The sequence below is a fragment of the Pagrus pagrus genome, assembly GCF_965226575.1.
Source record: "Pagrus pagrus genome assembly, chromosome: 19".
NCBI classification, from domain to species: domain Eukaryota; kingdom Metazoa; phylum Chordata; class Actinopteri; order Spariformes; family Sparidae; genus Pagrus; species Pagrus pagrus.
Window position 1 is genome coordinate 4007350 of NC_140203.1, and position 24131 is coordinate 4031480.

The 24131-nt window shown below is 41.8% G+C and overlaps 1 protein-coding gene across 2 annotated transcripts in view; it reads right to left on the reverse strand.

The window, feature by feature from the left end:
* Positions 1 to 17096: 17096 nt before the first annotated feature.
* lamc3 (laminin, gamma 3) overlaps positions 17097 to 24131 on the reverse strand; it is a 124798-nt gene continuing 117763 nt past the window's right edge. Inside the window, exons 24-30 of one of the 2 annotated variants that reach the window (XM_084383019.1) lie at positions 22493 to 22712; positions 21881 to 22027; positions 20854 to 20956; positions 19975 to 20177; positions 19732 to 19872; positions 19518 to 19617; positions 17097 to 17451 (exon numbers count right to left, since the gene is read on the reverse strand). In XM_084383019.1, coding sequence (XP_084239145.1) covers positions 17189 to 17451; positions 19518 to 19617; positions 19732 to 19872; positions 19975 to 20177; positions 20854 to 20956; positions 21881 to 22027; positions 22493 to 22712 — 1177 coding nt within the window. In that variant the 3' untranslated portion in view covers positions 17097 to 17188. Of the gene's footprint in view, positions 17452 to 19517; positions 19659 to 19731; positions 19873 to 19974; positions 20178 to 20853; positions 20957 to 21880; positions 22028 to 22492; positions 22713 to 24131 lie in introns of those variants that run through there. The other variant, XM_084383020.1, reaches the window with a different exon arrangement.

The window sequence follows — 24131 nt, forward strand, 5'->3', positions numbered from 1 at the left end:
ATTAGATCCAGTGTAGCGCCGATATATCCATATAATGGGAGTAACGGGGCATCGACACACAGCCTCTATATAACGCATTATCTGCCACGAAACTAGTTCATTTCACCAATATTTTGTTACGATATGCTAGCGCTATTAGCCTCTGAGTCCGGGCTCGTCTATTGTCAACATCCGGGGTCTGTAGGTTGAGCTACTACCTCTGACCTGGAAGATGTCGTCTCTGAGCTGCGCGCGCACCCGCGACAGCCGAGCTTGTTTACCTGTAGCTGCTACTGCTAGTTTGACCCCGGATGTTGATAACGGACGAGCCCGGACTCAGAGGCTAATAGCGCTAGCATATCGTAACAAAATATTAGTGAAATGAACTAGTTTCGTGGCAGATAATGTGTTATATAGAGGCTGTGTGTCGGTGCCCCGTTACTCGCATTATATGGATATATCGGCGCTACACTGGATCTAATTTCGTCCGAACGACGCCGAATGACACCAAAGTTATCTGGGTGAGTAAATGACCATATCTTTTGCTGGAAATAAGGTCCAGGTTGTAAAAAACGGTACTTATCCTTTAAAGGCCAAAAAAGTCAAATATTTTATTCACTGATTTTGTTTTGGACCCCTAAGCTGCCAGAATATCACCTTGTTTCCCCCCTCTTTTTTAAAATGTTTTATTTATTTATTCATTTTTTTGTTTTTACAGTGTAGAGGCTATACAGTTGTGAAAATAAAGCGAGGACCTTAATGCAAAACACAGAGGGGAGGCAGGATAGAGAACAAAAATCTGAGCTATCCAAAAACGAAATAATCCAAAACCAATAATCGCAAACACCAAAAAACAAAGCAGCAACACTAAAGCTAAAACAAAGTGAGACCAGAAGCAAAAGTTCAAATCAGGGAAAAACACGAGGCAATGGAGCGAGAAAACACAAAACCAAGAACAGACCACGGGGTGAAACAGGGAGACACTGCAGGGAAGAGGCTCAGGTGAAACACAGGAGAAGACACGGACGAGCTGACAAAGACAGAACGGAGCACACGGGCTTAAATACAAAGAAAACTAACGAGGGGGTGAGGAGCAGGTGAGGGAAATGAACACTGGAAGGAGGGAAAGGTGAAAGAGGGAGATGCAGAGAAGCTGTGGAGGGAAAGCAAGAAAAAGAAAACACCTATAAACACAGACACAATAAAACAAAAATGACAGGATCCTTAAAAAGAGGCAAAAAAACAAGACAGGAAAAGAAATAGTTGAAACCAGACTGTGTCTTTGTTGCTACTTTCTGGCAATTATACCACCATCAGAGCATATATAAAGAAAAAACCCATCAAGCGTATCAAGTCTCAGGCAGATGGAAACAATTTGAAACAATGTTTTTTATTTATTTTTTAAAATTTTTTGTTATACTGTGAGCCAAACACACCACATGAGGGCAGCATAGATTCACACTGCTGTTGCCTCTCTCTGGCAGTGTGAGGCCACGTTTATACTGCATGCAGTGCATCATTCCCAAAGCAGAAGGTCAAGGAAATCAGTCATGAAAATTATAACGCACGTTAAAAAATGCCAACAATGGGAAGTCTCTAAAACAGAAATCATGAAGAACACAGAACACGGACATGAGGAAACAATAATACAGATATAATAACATCATAATCATCCAAAGTTCATCTTCTTTTATATATCTCACACGTGTCTGAAGGTGGTAATCGAGTTGATTAATGTGCACTTATACTATATATGCTGTGGCATTAAAAAACTAGACTTAATCATAAGGGGTATAAAGGCCGGCTAATGCTGCAGTAGTCAGCTAATAGTCTCCTTAGCATATATACTTGATAGATTAAGAGACTTAGTCCACCGAGTTTACTGCTGAGCTGCCGAGCTTACCAAGACGCACGTCGGAGAAACGTGGCTCGATTCTTTCCCTAAATCACAACTGAAAAAAAAACCACGTCAAGTCTATATGGAAAGACTGAAGAGAGGTAAAAAACTTTCAGACGCTTCCACCACTGAACCTGTGTTAAACAGATTAGTTTCAACTTTATTTTCAAGGGGCTTTTTATGATAACACAGGCCTACTTATGTCTCACAGCTCAACTGTTTGAAGTGCATTTAAAAGTGTTGAAGTGAGATGTGGAAGCTCGACTGTAGATTACGCTTTCTTCTCCGCTATATGTTGATCTTCTCTGCTCGTCAAACTGTTAACCGGAGTGAAACCGACAGACTTAATTTCTCAGCAGATGCAGGATAAATAGAAAAACAGATAATTTCTCTCCATTTCACGCCATCGGTGATTAACTTCATACTTTCCATTAAATCGTTCCTTATCAGTAAACAATTAAGAAATTAACAAATAGGCCTCGCTGCTTAATTAGATGGCAATTAACCGCTAAACAATGACTGATCCGCTGCTTAAAAGTGATTATTGCTGTTACCGATATTCATTAACTTTATCTTTGATCGGCTCGTGTAATAATTTATACAGCATGGAGTAATGATAGACTGAATAATGATGTCGGTAACACTTGAATGAAACTGAGCTCACAAATGTTTCATCGCATTTTAAGGCCTGAGGGAAGGCCCGGTCGGTCTGTTGGTTGGTTGGTTGGTACACCACTTTGGTTCAGACTGAAGTGTCTCAACAACTGCTGGAATGATTACCATGAAATTCAATACATTTATTGTTTCAAGACGATGTAGCCCCATGACTTCGGCTTTGTTTTGGAAATGTCCCCTCAGGATATATTCTTACAACTTTGGTTGTTGCTTTCCCTTCCCATCATCCGGCCAAACACCCTCAAAAACCTGGCAGGCGATTGTTCTCAGCTGTACTTTGTGTCTAGCGCTAATTAGCAAATGCTTTCACACTAAACCGGGATGGTGGTATAAGCTGACTTTGAAAGCAGCTTATAGTTACGTTTCTCGTTGTTGGTGACCTCTAGTGGCCGTAGTAATTATCATGGCAGCAAAGGAGGAAGTCAGGCTAATGGGTATAAAGAGCTTTAAGCCAAATTATGATGTTTCCCTAAACCTTACCAGGTGGTTTTAGTGCCTAAAACTACCTGAAAAACTGGCATTCCCATCATCCTCCACTGTACTTCTGTTTAGTGCTGCTTACCAAATGTTAGCATGCTGAGTTGATGCTAAACTAAGATGGTCAACATTGTTGGTATTCAACCCAGTTGCCAGAATACATGTTGACAATGTATATTTGTGCAAACCACAGATATGTATCAACTTTTTTTTATGTTGCGACTTTACTTTTTCTAGGTTACATTTTCAGTTTAATCTTGTGACAATGCTGTGCTCATGGTCGGGTTAGGTTAAGGCACAAAAAAAGAAAAAAGAAAACCCCTTGGGAAAAGATCACATTTAGTTTAAAATACCTGTTTTGGGTTGCCACAAACACAGCTGGAGATGATCCGGCTCAAAGATAATCACTCTGTAGCTACAAACACGAAAGTGCGTCATGCTTACAAATGTTGAAACACAGGCTCAAGCTGTGGTCACTGACTCGACTTCACCACCATCCCCTCCACCTGGTGATATGACAAAGTTTTGCGGTAAAGCAAATGTGATCAGGACACATACAAATGTGCAGGTACTGGTGGTTTGCAGAGATGTTAACTGCCAACCCTTTGTTCAGGTGACCTACAACTGCTAAGAATCAGCATGCTAGCACATCTGACCTCTCGATTCTGAAATATAAATCAATCCATTCATCTACCCATTTTTCTTAATGCTTGTCTTGATAAAAGCAAACAAAAGCAACACCAGAGCAGCCCTAAAAACCCCATTATGTCATCCATTAAATTATAATAGTTTATTCCGGTTCAACATCATTTATTATGTCTCTATCTCTGCCTCAGAGAACTCATTTTTCTGCCTCTTTGACAGGATCTCCCATATGGGAGATGTCTTTGTGGGAGTTTAAACACATGAGTGCGATGGGTACACCACCAAATATTTTCATAAACACAAGGCAATTGCATTACTCTTATCAGAAAACACTCTCACACTCACATTTATGCACACGCTGATAAGTAAGGACCAATGTGAAGAAGCTGCTGCTAGCTGGACCATGAGGCCTTCTTGTATGACTGAACCCTTCACCTTATCAAGCAGAGTGAAATCAGCCACCCTCTGGAAGAATCCCATTTCAGCTGCTCGTGTACACAATCTTTTGGTGACTTACCAAAAGCTTGTGACTCCGTGTGAGCGTCAGATTTAAGATTGACCTGTAAATTGAGTTCTACTTTATGCCTCAGCTCCCCGTGCACCACCGCAGTCGCACACAAAGTCTGTATTGCTGCAGTAGATGCCCTTAATGCAGGTCAGTTTTGTGATCCTTCTTCCAATCGCTTGTGAATAAACCGCCGTTTTGTTCAGTCGCTCCTTGAATTGCAGCCTTATCATGGCGGAGCGGGTGTTTGTGCCACAGTGACCCTGGGATCAATGTTTTCAGGAACATGAGCTCCTGTTAGGGACACCTGCGGCAAACTGGTATCAGATCAGGAGTCTGGTAGGAGAATTGTGCCCGGAATAAACACCATTTTTTGAGCCGGGGATAGGGTCCAAGGCTTGTGACCCCTGCACCTCGACACGGCACAGGAGCTAAATCTACACCTGTAGACCAAAAAAAATGCAATAACATTTTCTGTATTACCTTTTGTTCTTAATTGTGAGTCATGCTCAGATTAAAGTATTCGCCTGGTTGGTGACCTTGATTATACACTCTTTGCTAATGTTCCCATTGTAATGTGCTATCCAGCAGTGGACTGGCACATAACTGACATCAGTACAAGAGCCGAGTCGACCTTGTACGCGCTTGTATAAAATGTATTCAGCAATTCTCTCGAAAAAGTACATCATGAAAAGCTCAGAATATAATGACGGCCCAGTGTAAGAAAAAAGTCAATGATGACAGCAAAGCCTTAAGGCTCGTTTTTATTGCAGTTCTTTTGAGGGATGTGTGTGAATGTGTCTGTGCGCATGTGTGTGCTTGTTAGGAGTAGTGCCCTGTGAGATGTCCATGTACCAAACTCAACGAGCACAGTAATAACAACATAAAAAAGGTCGAATAAAAGCTTCGGTTAGCATCGCTGTTGCTTTCCTGTTTGAGAATGGTGGAGTGTTTTGGTTTAATTATATATGTACAGACCTTTCAAAGTCTGTCCTTCTACTTTCCTACAGATACAGGCTATAAATAACTACATAAAGAGCAAACAAGGAAAGCTTCCATTAAAGAAAGAAAGATAAGCAGGCTAAACACTTGAGCAACCTGAAACAAACTCTACATGAGGTAGACGTTGTCAGATATGTCAGTTATTCCTCATACTAAAGCATTTTGTAACATAAAAGTAAGTAAGCGCAGTTCGAGAACAGGTATTTTCAGCCAAAATATGAACTTTTCCTGACCCTAACCAAGTGTTTTTTGACCCTAAAACCTAACCAAACCATGAGCACAATGTTGTCACAACGTATTTACAAATTTAAGTTAAAGCAGTGCAAAGAAACATACAGTGTCAACATTTATTCTGGCAGTTGCAGGGTTGCAAAATCTGCCATCATCAGGTTTCATTTCAGTGTGAAAAATCTGTAGATCAGATCCTTTGTTGTACCATGATGACAGCAGGCGACAATGCTACCTGGCTGGGTGGGAGAGCAGGTTTTTATAAAGCACTTGTATCTGCGGAGAAGGACATATGTTGGGTATAAGTGCCGACAGATGCAGGGTCTTGTCTCCTTTTTTTCTCCCCTGAGTGAATAATCTCCTCCCTTACCAGTCTCTTGATGCTCCTCAGTAGTAAAGTCTGTTTCTGCAAAGCCTGGCTGAGTGGGTAGTATCGGTGTCCAAGTGTCAGCAGTATACTTTCACTGTGCGAAGGTTGAGTGCATGTAGGGATTAGTGGGAAGTGGCGTTTGAAGTGGGTATTACCCTTTTTATGCACCTCATGTGTATCTTTTCTTTATTTGCCTGGCATGCCCAAGCAGCGTGAGATAGGGCACAGCGAAGTGGGGGAGAGGCAGGCCGGGTCAAAGCTATTCATTCTTGAGCTTTATTTCAACTGTACAATAAAATATTCCCATATTGTTATCACATTTCTTGCGTTTTATACGGTTTAAGAGAGGTTGTGAACCTTGTTAACGGTGAAATCACAGTACTTTTTGTTTCCCAGTGGCTGTGCAGGTGGTGCTCACACTGACTTGGAGATTAAGTGTATTTATTACTGATTTTTTTCCCTTGCATTAAAACTAGTGTTGGTGAACTGGAAGCATTTTATGTTACACCTGTAGAAAATCTCTTCACATCCCGACAGCAATTAATAATTCAAAATGAGCATCAGTGACATGTTGATGGGGCAACCTGAAGAGCATGTGAACACAGTGTTTCACACTCTCACCTTTTCAAATGATGTGAATTTGTCGGTAACATAAATTAGCACGACCTGTGTAATTGATTTTACAGTATTTACAAAATACAAGACGACGAGGGAGAAAAAGTCCTCAATCACAACAAAGCGTGGCTGCAGACGTACCTGTCGGCTGTGTGAAACACATCACAAACCTGTCGGGCTTTTGTCTTTTTAATACTCGGGCCTTCACAGTACTGCATGGGCTGCTTTTTTTTCTGAGACGTGGAGTTATTGGGGCTGTACAAGTTCCCCTGACAGCAATAGTCCAGCTAATAAACGCTAGATAACGTGAACTGCACTTACCTGTCTGGGAGATAAAAACAGCTTGGCTTGAGTTTTTATTCCTTCTGTCCGTCTCAGGTTTTCTTCCTCTTTCAACAGAATTTCCAAAGTCTATTGTTGTTTATGACCCGACTCTATCGCTGCCCATTTGCGAAGCATACGGAAGATGTTTTCGGGGACTCGATGGCTCGATGTCATTGTGTTGGTTTTCTGAGCCATTTTCTAACAGTGTGAATTTTTATGACCCAGAAGAAATAGCATATAGTAGAACCATCACACCGTTTCTTCTCCGTGGTCACTTTCTAAATGACCATTCTTTGAGCACTGAAAAATAATACTGCCTTTCCTTCCTCCTCCTCCTCAGAACCAAAACTATCTGCATGGCTAGATGTCACTGGGCGCAGCCTGCAGTGTAGCACAGAGTCAGCTCTCCTCAGGGTGTCTAATGATCTGCTGATGTCTGTGGATTCTGGTAATTGAGCCGTTTTATTATGTTTGACCTCTCTTGCCACTTTTGACCCGTAGCTGTATGCGCTTGTCTAATATCTAATACATTGCCACAAGGTAACCCAGCAACATTGACCTGCGTACAGATAGCATGAATTTACACTTTCAAATCAGGTGCGACCCATATAACAAAGTCCCAATATTGCATAAAGATGATACACCAGTCCTTCTCATTAATGTCTGTTCTCACTCCCAGCGTGTCAAATATGTCAGCCTGGTCGGTGGCCTTACATGTCCAAGTTTGATGCAGAAGATGCTCCTAAAGCATCACTTCTTGAAGCACGGCAAGAGACGTCTGCGTCAAGGGACAGTTGTCGTGGTTACATGGTTCATACACTGGACTTTACATCCAAAGACCAGGGTTTCATCTTGTTTGTGACCACATATCAAGCGACTTGTTTTACAGTTATAGTACATAAGTAAGTTATCGTAACGTAAATGACATAACTTATGTGAGTGAACGTACTCCTGTCAATTACATTACATGTTTTGAGTTTCATCACTTTACGTAACTTCCATTAGGTAGTTTACGAGACTGATCGTAGTTGTTTTAACCTTAAGTGTGATGTTTTCCTGAACCTAACCAAGTAGTTTTTGTGCCTAAACCTCAACAGACCGTGTTGGAGAGCACATGGAGAGCACATCCATAGTCAAGTGACCTTTGATGTAACAGTAATAACAATAACTACTCACACAGTCACAGTTTGGTTTGGTTTAGACAACAAAATACTTGATTGGGTTAGGGAGAAGATGTCACATTTGTGACGTAAATTAAATACATTATGTCCATTAACTTAATTGTTGCTTTCATACGTGACACAAAAGTGGTGTCCTGTGTTGAATCCAATCCCTTAATTCTTTATGCGTTGACTTGGATGCGTATGTTTTACATATAACTTCAGATTGGTGTATCACCTGCGTGCAAAATTGGACTTTGGCACGTGAACTGCACAACATTTGAAAGTGTTAAGTTGTGTCATATTTACAAGACAGATATTTTCTCTGTTCGAATTTGTTACTATTCTCTTTCCTTTAAATCCATTTCATGTGCCGAGTACACTCCTCCAACTTATGGCAGAGTACATGTTTCCACGTTCATTATCACTGTTTCACTGTCAGTGAAACAGTGATAATGAATTGTGAGAAACAGGATGATACTTTCAAGATATTCATGGCACAAAGTTCCCGTGTCTGAGAAAAAAAAGAGATCCTACTGTTTTGCAGCCCTGAAGACGCCACTACACTGCTGTGCCTCTGTCCTCAAATGTAGACATCCACAGCTGGCATCATTTTAATATCAGACAAACAATGAACAGTACTGGAAGTTTTCAGATGTATTGCAAAATTAAAATTAAGAAATTCACATGGTTAGACATTGAGACGGATCCAAAACCTTCTCTTCCTGTCTCAACCCTTCAGAGATCTTTGTACAGAAGTGAGTTAGTTAGCCCTGTCTGTCCTGCAGTCCAATTTAATAACCCCCGAGCTCCTGACTGGCACTAAAAAGAGGGAGTACATCTGATACTGGCTTCACTTCACTGGCTGCCCAGTGAAATACATACATAATATTAAGTCTTTTTAAAAATTTTGTTTTTAGATAACTTCATGCTTTGGTACCGGCTTACTTGCCTGACCTCATCTGCCCATACTCCACAACCCTTATCCTCACTCCTCTCCAGTCCTGGTTTCTTAGCCATGTTGCTAAGACATGTTTTACTTCATGTTATATGCCGTCAAAATATCAAATACTGAATATGATGCAAAAGCACATCAGAATTCAAGGAGAGACTCCTCAAATTAAGGGTGACAGGTGTCATTAGGCATTAAAAAAACTTTAATGCGAGCGAAACATAACAACTGGAGGCAGCATTCCAATAAAAAAGTGGGTTTTATTTAAGAAAAACAAAACCCAAACAGCTTTGAAGTGAAATAAGAATAAATGGCGCTCCCTCAAGCGCGCCTCTTCCTCTTAAATCACCGACAAGTGACTGGAAGTTCACCTCAGCAGCCTCACGCGAATCATATTGCATCATCTGCTCAGGTAAACACAGGGTAAACCACAAAATCATAACTCAAGGTGTTAACTTACTGATGACATCTGAATTTAGTTATCTATATGTATCCAAGTGCACAAATTTAAATAGAGAATAATCTACGGTGGAACAGTTTCTCGTAATGTGACGGCGCTCAGTTGCTCACTTGAGGAGGAAATAGAAAACTTTGTGTTTCCCTGTGGTATATTACAGTTAGCAACATGGCTAACCCTAGCAGCCTGGCTACTCTCTGAGGCAAAAAACAGCCATAGGAAAACACCAACCTCAGTGTTATGATAGGGCAAGCAAACCATCTGGTTGTATAAATTAGTAGGAAGGTTTTGTTATTTACTTCTAGTAGAAAGGATGGTGGTTTTGTAAGGGAAACATCAGCGGGGTACCAGACGCTCTCCATCCGGCCGTTCCCTTGTGTTTTCCATCACTCTCCCCTTTTCACCTTCTTTGCCTCCTCCATCAGCAGGTTCAAGTTTTTCCAGTTGTTCCACCGTCACCTGGGGACAGCGACCAGGTAAAACAATGCCTCTTCCTGTTTTGGTTGCACAACAGCCGACGCGTTTCCTTTGTGCCGTAACGCAACCTTTATTTTTGCGGGATAATCCTAGCATTTGGCAGGTCAAAGGTGAGGTTTGCACAACCAATCTGTACCTGGACACTCGGTCATTACTTCAAATTGGTTGTTTTGACATAAAGATATCCGCCTGTTTGCAATCATCATTCCCCACCACAGTCACTGTTGTGATGATGTTTTTGGACTTATTAGGCAGCTTTTAACCTTTAAGTGTCTTTATTTATATAAAGAATGAACATATCCATAAACATTACATATCATGAATGTTGTTTTTAGCCTCCAGCTATGAGTCATCTTCTCCCAGCAGGTGTTTCCAAGAACTCTTTTAATTTATTCGACTCCAACAGAAGTGGCTGACCCGCGACTAAAGAAGAGCTCCGCCACCTCTGAGATTTCAAGTCACCCCCAACCGACTGAATCTCTTCCAAGTACAATTATATTTGCATGACTGCTTCTATTAAAGAGGATAAAAAAAACTTTTTCTTTTTGCAGCATCCATGATATCCCTTTACATCTGAAGTAACCCCACATGGGAAAGAAGAAAAGAAAAGTGACAAGAGACAAAGAGCTGTGATGAATCTGTAATACAGACGTAAACAGCGAGGTAGGTGTCTATACCTTTTCTTTTATCGTTTGTCTGCCTGTATGATGAGGTAATTATTACACATCAGTCAGCCCAAGTGTTTTTCGTGAAAGCTTAATTTTAAAAGAATATCTATTTTCCAAGAATAACACAAAAGCACGGCAGAATGAGACTCACACGACAACTTGACAGCTCTCTAACTGAATCCTGGGACCTTTAACGATCTCAGGCCAGAAAATTTTCATTTAATTGCCTTTAAAGTGCATCATTCATTCATTTAGTCTGTGTCCCTCACCCCGATTCACTCTCTGTGTTTCTGAAAACAATACTTTCCCCCCCTAAAATACCTTCCATTAACTGTCATTGCTCGTACCATTAGTGCCTGAGATAAATATTTTCTACTTCAAATGTGTCCTTCGTAGTGACAATCCACAGACTCTACAGTTCGCCCAGCTTTAGCATTGTATCATCTTTCAGCTCATTGTTTAGGCTTTTCCATTCAGCAGCGACTCACCGCTCTCATGAGCCACGTTTTCCAGTTGCGGCAGGCAGATGCTTCCAGCAGAAGAGCTCTGATTAACCAGTGGTCATGGAGAGGTCTCGCTCTGAAGTCTCAGAGGTCAATCGTTAATCAGTTAAATGATAAATTCTGAGTAAACTCCAAACTCTGCTCTCCAACTCTGACTCACATTCCCACGGTCGTCTCCCTGCAACAAGTCACCTCTCGCGACTTGTGATACTGGTTTACCAAAAAATATTAAAGGAATTGTGTCCGATTTCAAAACTTTTTGTCAGTTATGAATCATTTACACACCAAAACATGCACATACAGGGCCCAGGTTTAAAAAATAGTTCCCCGTTAAGTGTATAAGCAAAGCCAAAAGCATGTTTTCTATGTCCAACAAGCAGAAAAGCAAATCATTGGTCACCTGTTACATCACTCATCCATGTTTCCGTGGAGGAGCTTCTGTTTTTTAAGACATCCCCTCGTGGAAACATTTTGGCACCACATGCAACTTGTTTACCACCAAAGATTTTGTGTTTGTTTTCCATATGCTAATTTCTTCCTTCTCTCATCTGCCAATTCTTTTTAACATGTTCACTCTGAAGACACACACACACACACACACACCTCAGCCTTCAATAACGCCGTAGCTTTTGTGGTTTTATTTGAGCTGTGTCAAAGCGTCACAATTCCCAACAGGACCCCACGGTATGTTCTTCTTTACAGGGAAATGCGAGAGGACTCGCGGCACGAGGTGCGACTGTCAATGAGGTTACAATTATTTCATCATGCAAAACCCCTTTTCTTTATAGTTTTAACGCGAATGATTCCACTTGTTGCAACGCAGGAGGCAGATCTGTTCCTCAGTCTCGTCACGTCGCGCTCTCGACTTCTCCTTCATTAACACAGTCGTTAATGGAGCACCTCGGATCCAATGAGTTATCATACACAAACGAGCTCCAGTCGTGTTTCTGACGATCTGTTCTCAGTGTCACTTTGATTCGATTTGAAGCGCACAAGTAAAAAAGAAAGAAAAAAAAAAAGGCATTTCGAAATATGATAATTAAAATGTGGGTGATTTACTGTAGCATGTGTTGGCAACAGATGCTCTGCAGGAGGACAGAAAACCAAGCATATTGTCGTACTTTTAGTATCACGACAATAAAACAGTTGCGTGGCAGAGAAGATGCTGCAAGAATCAGAGAAATATTACATGTTTAAAGAATATTTCAGTCTTTCCATACACATCACAGTGCATTGATCTGTTTAAATATGTTTACATGATGTCACAGGAGTCACAGATACAGTACAAATCCCTCTGCAGGTGTTTGTGCAGGGCTTTCCAGCTCGTGGTCTCTGACATATTTATGAGTCGTCTGACATTTATTTTTCCTTCTCGTCATGAGCCCCTTTAATCTACACGCCGTACGTACAGCATGCTCGTATTTACATTCACACCCACTGTGTGCTATACCAAAGCAAATAAAAAGGGGAAGAGGAAGGCGGCAGCTCTCGGATCCAGATCGTTCTGACGGTGCGCGGTGCAACGGCAGAGTTTGGGCAGGGGAAAAAAGTGAAGATATTTTCGTGGGGGCGCAAAACATTTTTAGTTTCCTTCTCCTGAACTCATTTGACGACTGGCTGTGAAGTGGGACGAGAGACACAGTAGGGGGTGTGTCAGCAGCTATCTTTGATGTTAAGGCTTTGCACTTGTGGTGAGGACAAGCCAATCCCTTTTGTGGATTTCTGAGCTTTTTGTGGATTTTCTTTTTATTTATTTATTTATTTTTTAGTTGGATTGGAAAAACTGCTAATTTAGAACTTAATTTGTTGTTTTTCTTGGTGGAATTAATAAGGTGCTGATGTTTATCACTCCACTAATCAGTCCTCAGGACATGGCTGCCACGCGAGCGTCTGCCAGCGTCTATCTTGACACACGAGGAGACGAATGAGAAGTTTGATGCAAACTATAGATGTTAAGGAGCAGCTGCTAATTACCTCCCCAACAGTAGCCAAACAGCATCTATGATTCACTGCCAGTTTCTGTTTGGCTCGTAGCTTATTACCACTGAACCAACTCCAACACTTCTTCTTGGATTAGAACAACTTCCCTAACGAAACACATTATATCCTCCCCAGCTAATTTAACATTGTCTGCCCCACAGCGTGGTGCTGTTCTGCTCATGGCGATTCCTTTTTATGGACGTGGGCTTTCTCCATGGGAGAAACTTTTATTTGGCAGGGCAAAACTTCGGAGAGGAGTTATATTTGTACAAAACAGGAAAATCACAGGGGATGGAGTGCTTGAACAGGTACTGATTTAAGAAAAAAGGTGTGATCATACTGAATGAAATCACTCTGACGCTCTTATTTCTCTTCTCTTGAACTTTCACTCAACAACAGCAAACGCCTTCTTTATGAAAACACATTTTCTTCAGAGAGTTTTCGGTTGATTTGATATCGAACCCCCATTTTTAACTAATTTATTGAGATCTCTCAGTAACAGATTTGATTTTGAACACCAAATCTGTAATGTACAAAATGTGGACACGCTTTGCTTGGGAGATCTCTGGACCCATCGGCCATCGTTGAATGTTGATAGGCTCTGAGGGCGACAGCCAATGTTTCTGGGTTTTCTGGTGCAGCCAGTGGCTACCATCAGGATAACGGATAAGTCTCCATCAGACGATAACCGATGGGTTCGGAGATGTCATTTCAGCCAGTACGTTCCGCCCTCTTGTTCTCTCCACATGGACTGTTTACCTGCATGCAACCAGAGCCTGCTCAAACATGTTACCAAAATCTTGTCTCTTGCCTACAAATTCATATTTAGATATCTGTGTATAGAGATTATTGCTTTTGCTTTTTGTACATTTACTCATTTGCTGTACTTATTTATGAATGATGTATGACTCTGATGTACTTCTACTTTACTTATGTGCTATGCTGCGACGCTAACCCCAGCTAGTGATGAAACCTTCATCTAAAAACACAAGGAGGAGCTAACCAGCTAACGGCAGCTACAGTTAGCGGTTGCTCTGGTGATATGCTCCCTCCTATTTGTTTTGAATTGTCCATTTATTACACATTGCATGTTTAAGCACATTTTACTGATAATACTTACATGTTTTACTGCAGTAAGCTTTTGAATACAGGCTCTTAAATTGAATATGTGTTGTAATACGACTGTCACTTAGCAAAGCATCTGAATACACCCTCCACCAATGACGACAGTAACGCTGTAATGGTTATGCTGTTTCTATGGTCTGGGTGCACAATCGCTGTTGCTGATTGCGCTGCTGATCACCGACTAACTCATCTAAACCAGATATCAATGGCGGTCCAGCAGGCGGTGTGTCCACTCAGTTGTATAAAGGAGCGTCGATGTCTGAGTGAAGGACAGAGCTGTGAAATGACACCCATCCTGAGTAAATGCCACTGTCGGCCAACATAAAACCGTTGGTGCACATTACTACGTGCCGATAACATCGTAACGAGGTGTCTCCAGCTGCTTTTAATGCGAATGTGAGCAGCTGGTGACTTATTACTTCTCTGTGAACTGTTTTTGAGGCCACCTCTATCGGGGCAGTGCCTGTGGATATGAAATTATCAAAAATCCAGACAGTTACAGTTAATATGCACCGATAGACTCGTATTGTCTCGGCCTTTAACGTAGACCCCCATCAGGAAAAAATGCAATATTCACAATATGAAGCATGAATATTGTAGAAAGTAATGACTTTAAGGACTCTGTGCTGTTCTCTGTCTCCGTGCCGCCTCTCAACAGTCATGAATTTCGATTTCATTATCGTATTGCAATGACGCTCATCTCTACTTATCCGCCACACTGACGGAAAATTACTACTCTCGATTCCCAGAATTTAAGAGCTGCATTCATCTACATGAAGGATTTCCATGAAAGTTCTCCTCCATGCCGTCAAAATTTGGTTATTGGTCTGACAAACTTATAAATCGTTATCTCGGAAGAGAGTTAAATAAAATCATCAGTGTTAGATGTGTAAAAAGCTGATTGGACATGTTATAAAAAGATTTAATTGGAGTAAGACTCCACAATCAGCGGGTGGTGAACCGCTGTCTTGCGCAGCATGTGGTTTTTTTCACCTAAAGTACTTAGTTCAGTATATCATCCAATTAGAAGTAACTTGATGATAAAGAGCTCACATTACAAAAAAGAGCGTAATGACTTCACAATGATTTAACTGCACACAGAGTTAAAGGAACACCTCGACCTTTTCAGGACATATGCTTTGTTCCTCGAGCGTTAGATATGAAGACTCTCACATTCGTCTGATGACTTTGAAGCCAGTCAGCAGGTGATTAGCTTAGCTTAGCTTAGCATAAAGACTGGAAATAGGCAGAACCGGCAAGCAATAAACACACTTTATGTACAGATTCAGGAAGTAAGATTTAACTTGTTGATTAGTGAGCTTTGGAGGTGATGGGAGGCCATTTTCTTTTACCATAAGGGAGATTCCTCTCGCTGCCTCTTTGTTTCTGTCTGTAGCTTCACATTTACACATGAGAGTGCTATCAGTCTTTTTATTTGATTCAGCGGGTGCAAATAATTCAATCTGTGGTTTGGTCATTTTTTAAGAGGGACCCTAATACAACTCAATACTAACCTTAACCCTAAAGCAAATACTATAACTCCCCTAAAATATCTTTTTACAGAGTTGGTTTGGTGTCGGGGGCTGTACGCTCTGCTGGACAGATGCTACTGAATGATCACGTAGGGATATTATAGGAATATAATAGAAATATTCTAGGCAGCAGTGTGTCTTTAATGGCCGTCTTATTCTTGCTCAACTTTCCCTGTGGCGCTGTTCTTTAAAAGCCACAACACAGAATTGAATATGGATCCAAGACCAAACTAGAGTCCAAACAAACTTGCACAAACCTCAATCAGTAAAAGGATCATTGAGTTGAGAAGATGAATATTTTCATTTGAACAACCCCTCTGCTACAGGGGGACGGCAGGTCAACAAGGGGGATGACATCCGTCCCAAAATGTCTTCACTATTCCTACTAACAAATCCATCACTCAGTTACGGTGGCCCACTTCCAAATGAAAGGCTCAATCGTTTATAAAGATTGCACTGAACGATGATGCTAAATTCAGTTTTTGAAACAAAAAATCACAAAAGGAAAGACTGTTTTCCAACGATTGAGTACTTCTTTTATTGTGTTCGTTGTCCGGGAATTCCTTGAACCAACCATCTACAAATCTGAGATTTTTACCAGCGGTGAGTAGCTGCTCCATGTTCATTGTGTATCGCACTGTTATACAAGAGTGTCCATTAAAAAAAGCGATATTTTAGTATGTAAAATGACCCTTTCAAGTATACTTTATTGTGTAATAGTTTCTATGTGAAGGCTTTACATACTCAAACTCAAAACATGGTTACAATGACTCCCAATGTAGATGTAGATGTGAAACCATTCGACTAATCCTGATCCCTGATCAGTTATTCAGCATTCCTAAAAAAACAGAAAAACGAGTCAAATGTAATTTTGGTCCTGGCAATACAATATGTGCAATACAAAGATAATAATTAGCATTTACATTTTTGGTCATCAGAAGCAGACAGTGTGATCAACCGTGAACCCAAGACGAGGCACGTTTGAACATTTGACGGTGATGCGGGGAGAAAGGAAAAATTGAGAAACCACAAAAACAGAGAGGTAGGCGCGGTGAGAATCCCGAACACAGGTTGTGTGCTGTTGAAGCCTGACCTGAACCCCACCGAGGCCAAGGGGACTAATTGTTAATTAAGCCAGGCTGATGAAAAAGAGCTCAAGTGTAAATGAATGTGTCAGTCTGGAGGAGCACTCAGACACACCTTTTACCCCCACAAAGGAAAATCAGCATTATTTTAAACTTGACGGTGCACTCCAGCGGTTCAGAGCGGCTGGTTATTATTCATGGTGAAATTAAAGTTCTGATATTGTTGGTAAAAATGAGAGAGGGAGACAAAAAATGAAGGGGGAAAAAAAAACAAGAAGAAGGCGAAGGAAGATTAGGTATAAATCATGGGAGACGGTGGATAAGCTGGTGGAAATGTGTGAGTCACTGTATTGAGGTGGTAAAATAAATTGTACCTTGGGGCAAAAGGTGGAAACAGGGAAGAATATGAAAGGATATCATTGACTCTTTCCGAAGCTGAATAAAAAATGAACACAGCCCGTTTATTAACAAAATCCTCCAAGACTTTTCTGATGTTCAGCTGTCTAATCAACGACATAATCGCTGTCATCTTCTAGCCTTTTCCCGCTCCTGTGGCCTGGGGGCAGGACTGAGGCAGATTTAAAGCAATGTCCCTGAGACTGTCTCTCTCCTCCCGGATCTCCTGTAAGTCCTGCTCAATCAGGGACATCCGGCTCTGTTGTTCCTGCGCAGCCGAATGCAGCTTCTGGATCTTTAAGCCCAGCGTCGGGCTCTCGACGCTCCCGCGAAGCATGCTCAGGCGGCGCGCTGTCTCGTTCAAGATCCGGTCAAATCTCTCCAGCGGCACGTTCCCATCTGGTCCGGACAGATGGAGAGAGAGGAAACAGAAGACTGAGGCATCACAAGTTTTTGTTTTGTGGATCATTACCAGGGTACCCCCCTGGGCTCTCACAGTTAGGTTTAAGACTTTTAAAAAACACCACTTGAAATGACATTTAATGCCAACTTCATGACCACACTGGTAAAACTAAGGATGTAATGGAACATCCGCGTGGAGCCGTATGTTGTAAAACTGCTCGTTATATATTGGGAAGGCAAGAGGAAATGAAGATTAAAGTGAGCAGGGAACTAAACAGAAGCTTAGTAATTGTTGTAAAGCTCAGATGCGTGCACCGTATAAAACTGAACCACACTTCCTGACCTCATACTCTCTACTAAAACAGGACCCTGTGTCCTCTGCTACGCTGGTGAAACTGGTTGCTTGGGTTGATTGCCGATTAGATACTCTTTATACGGGAGTCCAATTAAGTCCTATCGCTCCAAACTTTTGAAAGATTTCCGTAATAAATAGCATTAGCCCTCAAATAGACTCAACCCACTCGTATTTTGGATTCTGCCGCCACCTACGGTTTTAAAACAACATTCGCAGATTCTAAGGCGACCAGCTAACGCTAGCTTGTAGGTACCAAGGTGCCATTTATTTAGTTTTCTCTCCCGATAGCTGACTGATTTGGAGAAACATCGCCCTGCAGACCCACGATTTTAGACGCAAGCATGTACAATGTCAGGGGCGGGAAGTAACGAGTAACAAGTAATGCACATGGGTAAAAAGGTAGTTTTTTTAAAGGAACAACTGTTTTTCATGTTCCTGCCTTAAAACCGTACGTCCACTCTTTACCCAGGTATAATTTCGAGCGAGTACTCTACTTTTCACCACATCTGCCATTTATACCTATGATACAACCAGTGTCCCTTGAATAAATGATGCTACTACTGTTTTAGGTTACACAGCCCCAGCAGACCTGAAATGTTGAAATTGATATCATCCTATGTGAATAACTCCTTTTATTTGTTTGTAATGTCTGTTTACTGCAGAACGCTACCGGTGCTCAGGTCTCCTGCATACTCTCTGACCAGAGTAGGATACCTCTACTGCAAAATGTCAAGTTTTCAGCTGCCTGGAGGAAAAGAGAAGCACCACCTGTCTGTTGACCCAGATGCACTGACGATGGGGGCAAAACCCAGAACAAACGACGGCTTCCAGCCACAATCTCTGTCCACATCTGGCCACGCTAACAGTGAAAGAAAACAACTCTGAACTCTGCTTTTATAAACTTCTCTTCTGACCTCTACAAGCACACAGGAACAAGAAGGTCAAAATGTAGTTGGCTTGCTAATTTTTGCATGTATGTAAGTTCTTCATGTTTTCATGTTAATCTTGTGGTCTGGTGGGCTTTTAAATTGGTGCACTTAAGCGAGCAGTTAATCGAACATAAACGGCAACATTTCTTTAATAACCGCAATTAATTCAAAATGAAACATTATCAAAATGGAAAGTGTGAGTTCTTTATTAACCAGGTACTAACCAGTTTAGTTTCACTTAAGTCATTTTTTTAAGGGAGTGATTGTACTTTTACTACCACTGCACGACATACAGTAGAGTCTGATGTTAACGGTATTCAAGATTTTGCGTGTACCCTGATTACATGGTTCATCAATGGAAGTCCTACATCAGTGATTCAGAAGGTGGATCAGCCTCCATGATAACCTAATTACATTCATTTGGTCATTATCCTCTCGAGCGTGTTAACGCGTCGACCACAAGTGCCAGGATCCCTGCCTTTCTGGTTAATTCTACATTACAAAAGGAATTGGGTTTGAATTAATAGGGTCAGAAATGATTTCAACAATGGGATTTACCCACGAAGTAAACACGATTTGGGCCCAATGAACAGCAGTTATTCTTCCTTTACCATGGGGATAAAAATCTGGGAAATATTTCCATGTTTAATGAGGCATTAAAAGGCACCGAGCTCTTTAGCGATCTGACATTTAAGGTGTAATGAAGATTTATGAGCTTTATAGACATGGAAGACTAAAAAGTAGCTGCGGCGAAAATCATCTATACGAGAATGACTTACCAATCTTGCTGATTAGGTCGGTGAGTGTATCAGAATAGGCCTTTAAACGGAGCTTGGCGGCCTCCATGTCTTCCTTTACTCTGGTCAGGGACACTACAGGCTGCAGATAAAGAGACATCCTCTTGAAACAGTCTTTAAAAGCTGCACACAGGAAGTACAGATCAATATGCATAGATTCTGCTGTTCAAATGTGTATATATCCGTGTCGGGGTACCTCTGAGGTGATCTGGGAGTTTGCTCTGTCAGTCAGCATCTCCTGCTCAGTCAGCTGATGTAAAGCAGAGTCTACGTGGGAGCTGAGGTGAGCAGATGCAGTCCTGGTATGCTTGGCCTGGGTCAGAATGGCTTTGGATTCCTGCAAATGAAGAAAGACGGAAAAAATAGCTAGTCGAACGCAAAGTACTGCCGACGTTGGCGGGAATGCCATCATCATAGTGGGTACCGACTGCACACATACCTTTGCCACAGCGTGTGCTGTTCGCTCCGCCTCCTTCGTAGTGTTACTGGAGAGGCTGGAGTTTTCCAGAGCTGGCTTTAGCGTCTTCTCAATCTGCGAGACCCTTTTCCTGACATCAGCCAGAACTTTTTCCTCCAGCGGTCTCTCCTTCTTCATCGCAGCCTGCGTCTGGGTCTGCCGACGAGGCCACTCCCTCACCATGTCTGAGTGGATGATTGCGAAGGAGAAAAGTATGATGATTAAACTTAGTTAGCTAATCTGCTTCATCGGGACTGTGTTGGTGTGGTTTGAACAGATTTACAGCGGCCAAACGACCAACTGTTGTCAAGTACTCTTTTTCAACTGAGAAGTGAGCGGAAAGATGTCAGATAAAAAGACTTATGTAGAAATCTCTCATGCGCAATAACCGAAACTGTTCTGACTTTGGAAGACAATCTTTGTATTTGTCAGGAAACAGGTTTGCAGGTTGTTTAAGATTTAAGGTTGTATTGAATAAAATAAGTTCCTCTGCGCCGCTTTTTCAATCAAAGTCCGAGGAGACGAAATGACTCAAGACTCGGCCAAGATTTCATTCATAAAGTCGACGCTGGAAAAAAATCTCAAAAATTTTCGCACTTCATTGCATGTTTCACGGAAAAAGCTGCTGCTGCTGCATTCGATGCATGTCAAGTAGGTCAAAACATTACAATGGCGATGACACATTTATTATAGTAATATCGAGTCTGTAGCTCTTGTGTTTGTTTTGGTGTCAGTACTTGACATTTCAATTTGAGTGGAATAATTCAGCTGGAAGTTCAATAAAAAACATTATGCAAGACAGACAGTGGGAGAGAGTGAAAAAGAAGAAAAAAGAAGTCATATCGAGAAAAAGACACTCACTGTCTAGTTCCCTGTGCAGGGCGATGGCGTCCGATTCCACCTCTTTCCCCGTCACCACGGACGACAAAGCCACGACCTTTGCCTCCTGAGCACGAGCTTGCAGCTTGAGAAAGAGACAAGTGGGGTGAGACGTGACCTCAGTGGAGCCGAGTGTATTCAAAACCTTGAAGCGATGTTGTATCAAATGCTTTAATGTAGTCTAAACTGGTGGGACAGCGTAGGGGCAATTAAAAGATTTCACAGCCATGCCCGGGGCTCTGTAATGCTACGCTACAGCTAAATGCTAATGTCAGAATGCTAATGTGCGCACAATGTTACTGATGCTGTGCTGATGTTTAGCAGGTATGATGTCTACAATGTTCACCATGTTAGGTCTATGTGTGAATGCTAGCATTTGATAATTAGCAGTTAACACAAAGTACAGAGAAGGCTGATGGGAATGCCATTACAAAAAGATTGAAAATTGGGGATTATGACATTTTTTTCAATTCTTCCAAGGGATCATAATCATCTGGAGGCCAACCAAATATCATCCATCCATCAGTTGTTAAGATAAGTCATTCAAAACCGCAAATAAACCTTGTGGTGGCGCAAGAGAAGAGGCCAGGATTCATCCACTGGGGCTCTTGAATGACTGTAACGAGCAACCTGCAGACTGCTAGCATGGCTAATGTAACTCTTGATGTTAAGTGAGGCATTAGTTGCCAACAACATGGTATGTTTGATTAGGTTTAGGCACCAAAACTACTTGGTCAGGTTCAGGAAAAGATCATGGCTAAATCCCTGCAGAAGAAAACTTAACGTTTACATATCTTCATATTGTTAGCGGCCAGGTTAGGGTTAGGAGAATGCTGACTGAAATAGTCGGCCAATGGCAGGATTTATACTGGGTCTACATACGGTGAGTAGGACTATTTGCGTACCAGTCAGGCAGAGTTGACGTAGTTGGGGCCACAACCAAAGAAAAATCCAATAAGCGTGCAAAATATCGTGCCATAAAGCCATGTGCTGCAGTAAATGTAGTCACCTCGCTGATGACATCCACCACCTCCAGTTTCTTATTGGCAGTCTGTTTTCGGAGCTCCGTCTCCTCTCCCATCTTCATGATGAGTTCGTCGTTGGTCTGAATTTGCCGGTCCAGCTCCTCTGTCTGCTTTAGCAGGCCCTCGCCCCACTAAACAGGAAGCAGAAATACACAAACGCAACGCTTTCATTTAAACAATCCCCTTTTGCAAGAGACTCTGCCTTCATGTAGCCATTTACAGAGGGCACACAAGCCTATTTGTGTCATTTTATGGTGTTTTGTCTGCTCAGAGATGCTGCAGTGGTTAATCACCCTCCCCTGGAACAACATGTACCCCCATGAGTAGCAAATCCTGCCAGGATCTTCTCTCCTGTGCCTAATCAGTGTCCCCCTCTCCCTGCCAAATGTGAAATTAAGAAAAAAAAATGAAGTGGAGTTAACTGCCCACTCTTCAAAAAAATGAAAGATACTGATACCTCTATATGAGCCTAGTTAAATGAGCCGTAATGGCTTCTTATACGTGCAGCTATCAAACGAGCTCTGACGGGGCTAAATGATTTTATAATGTTACATAATAACACTTCACATTCCCCCGCAGGTGATGTCCAGACTGACCTCTGTTGTGTGGTTGATTGGATGTGTTTGGTTGAGCTGTGTTTGGTCGGGCTCTGGCGATGGGCTGGCATCTGTCAGAGCCAGCTGATGTAAGGATGATGTGATGTTACCCAGGGCAAGCTTTAAACCAGCAGCTTCCTCCTCCAGGGCCAGCTGCTGGGCAGCGGTATCGTTCACCTGCGCTGTCAGGTTTTCTTTCTGCTGCTGCATGTGTGTGATTCTGAGGTAAAAGTAGAGGAAAGGTAGTGACATATAACATACTGTGATAACACCTTTTGAATTTTTCTACCAATATCAGGATTTATCTTGTTGGTTTGACTAATTAGTGTCAAGATAATGAAAAGAGACACTAAGCTTCAGATTCATTAGAGCCTCACATGCAATTCACACCGTTTAGCACATTTAATTTCATATCCGAGATTATGTAAGGGGAGATATATAACAGATAGCACCATGACACTTCTGATTACTGACATTAAGACAGGTTTTAATTATCTGCTGTAAATGTAAGTAATCAGCAGAATTATATTTTTAGTCGGTCTCCTTTCGTCCCCTTCTTGACAACATGATGTCTCAAGAACGCCTTGAGGGAATATTCTCAGTTTGGTTCAAGCGTCCAACGTGATTTGAGGATGTCCTGATTGGATTTTGGTGGTCAAAAGGTCAAAGGTTAAGGTCATTGTGATCTCATGGCACCACATTCTGGTTAGTGCTGTTGCCTCACAGCAAGAAGCTCCCGGGTTTGAGTCCCTGCTGGGGCCGGGGCCTTTCTTCTGCATGTTCTCCCTGTGCTTCCATGGGTTGTCTCCGCGTTATCTTCCTCCCACAGTCCAAAGACATGCAAGTGAGATTAACTCTTAATTGCCCAAGTGAATGTGAGAGTGTCTGGTTCTTTGTCACTATATGTCAGCCCTGTCGCTCTGGTACTGGCTCCACCCTCCCACGACCCTGGGAGAGGATAAGTGGTTATGAATAATGTATAAATGATAATGTGTAAATAAATGAAGAATTCATACGCTAATTACTAACGCTAATTATGGGATACAATGATGAAGTTATGACATTTTATGTTCAAAAGGTCAGAGGTTAAACGCACTGTGACATCATAATATTCTGCAAAAAATGGCACTGGCCATTATTCAGCTCTGGAACAGCAACTTGACAGATGCGTGGAGGCGATTCGGTAATTATAGTTTTGTATCAGACGTATGCAAGTGAGGCAGTCTTATTAAATATGCACGAACTTGCGTAAATGTGTAAAACATAAATCTGAACATCTAAATATGTATTAAGGGGTTTTTCTTAAACACTAGTCTGAAAGTAAACAGAAGAAAAAATAACCCAAAATCTCAAAAATGATTGGTGCATGAAAAAATAGTGTTTTCAGTCGTGGTGTTTTTTCCCCCTTAAGAAATGATCATAGTGTGCCTTACTGAAATCAATATAAAGCTGTGAACAAGACACTGCAGCTTGTTATGAGAGAGTAAAGAGGAGTAAAGAGAGGGAGGCGACGCTGTGCAAAGAAAGCATGATGAATTCTGGAGAGGTGATAGACAGCGTGGTGGATGTTAAAGTGCCACTTTTATCACCTCCACAGCTGTAATGATACCCAATCTGTTTTGCCTCGACAGAGCAGAAA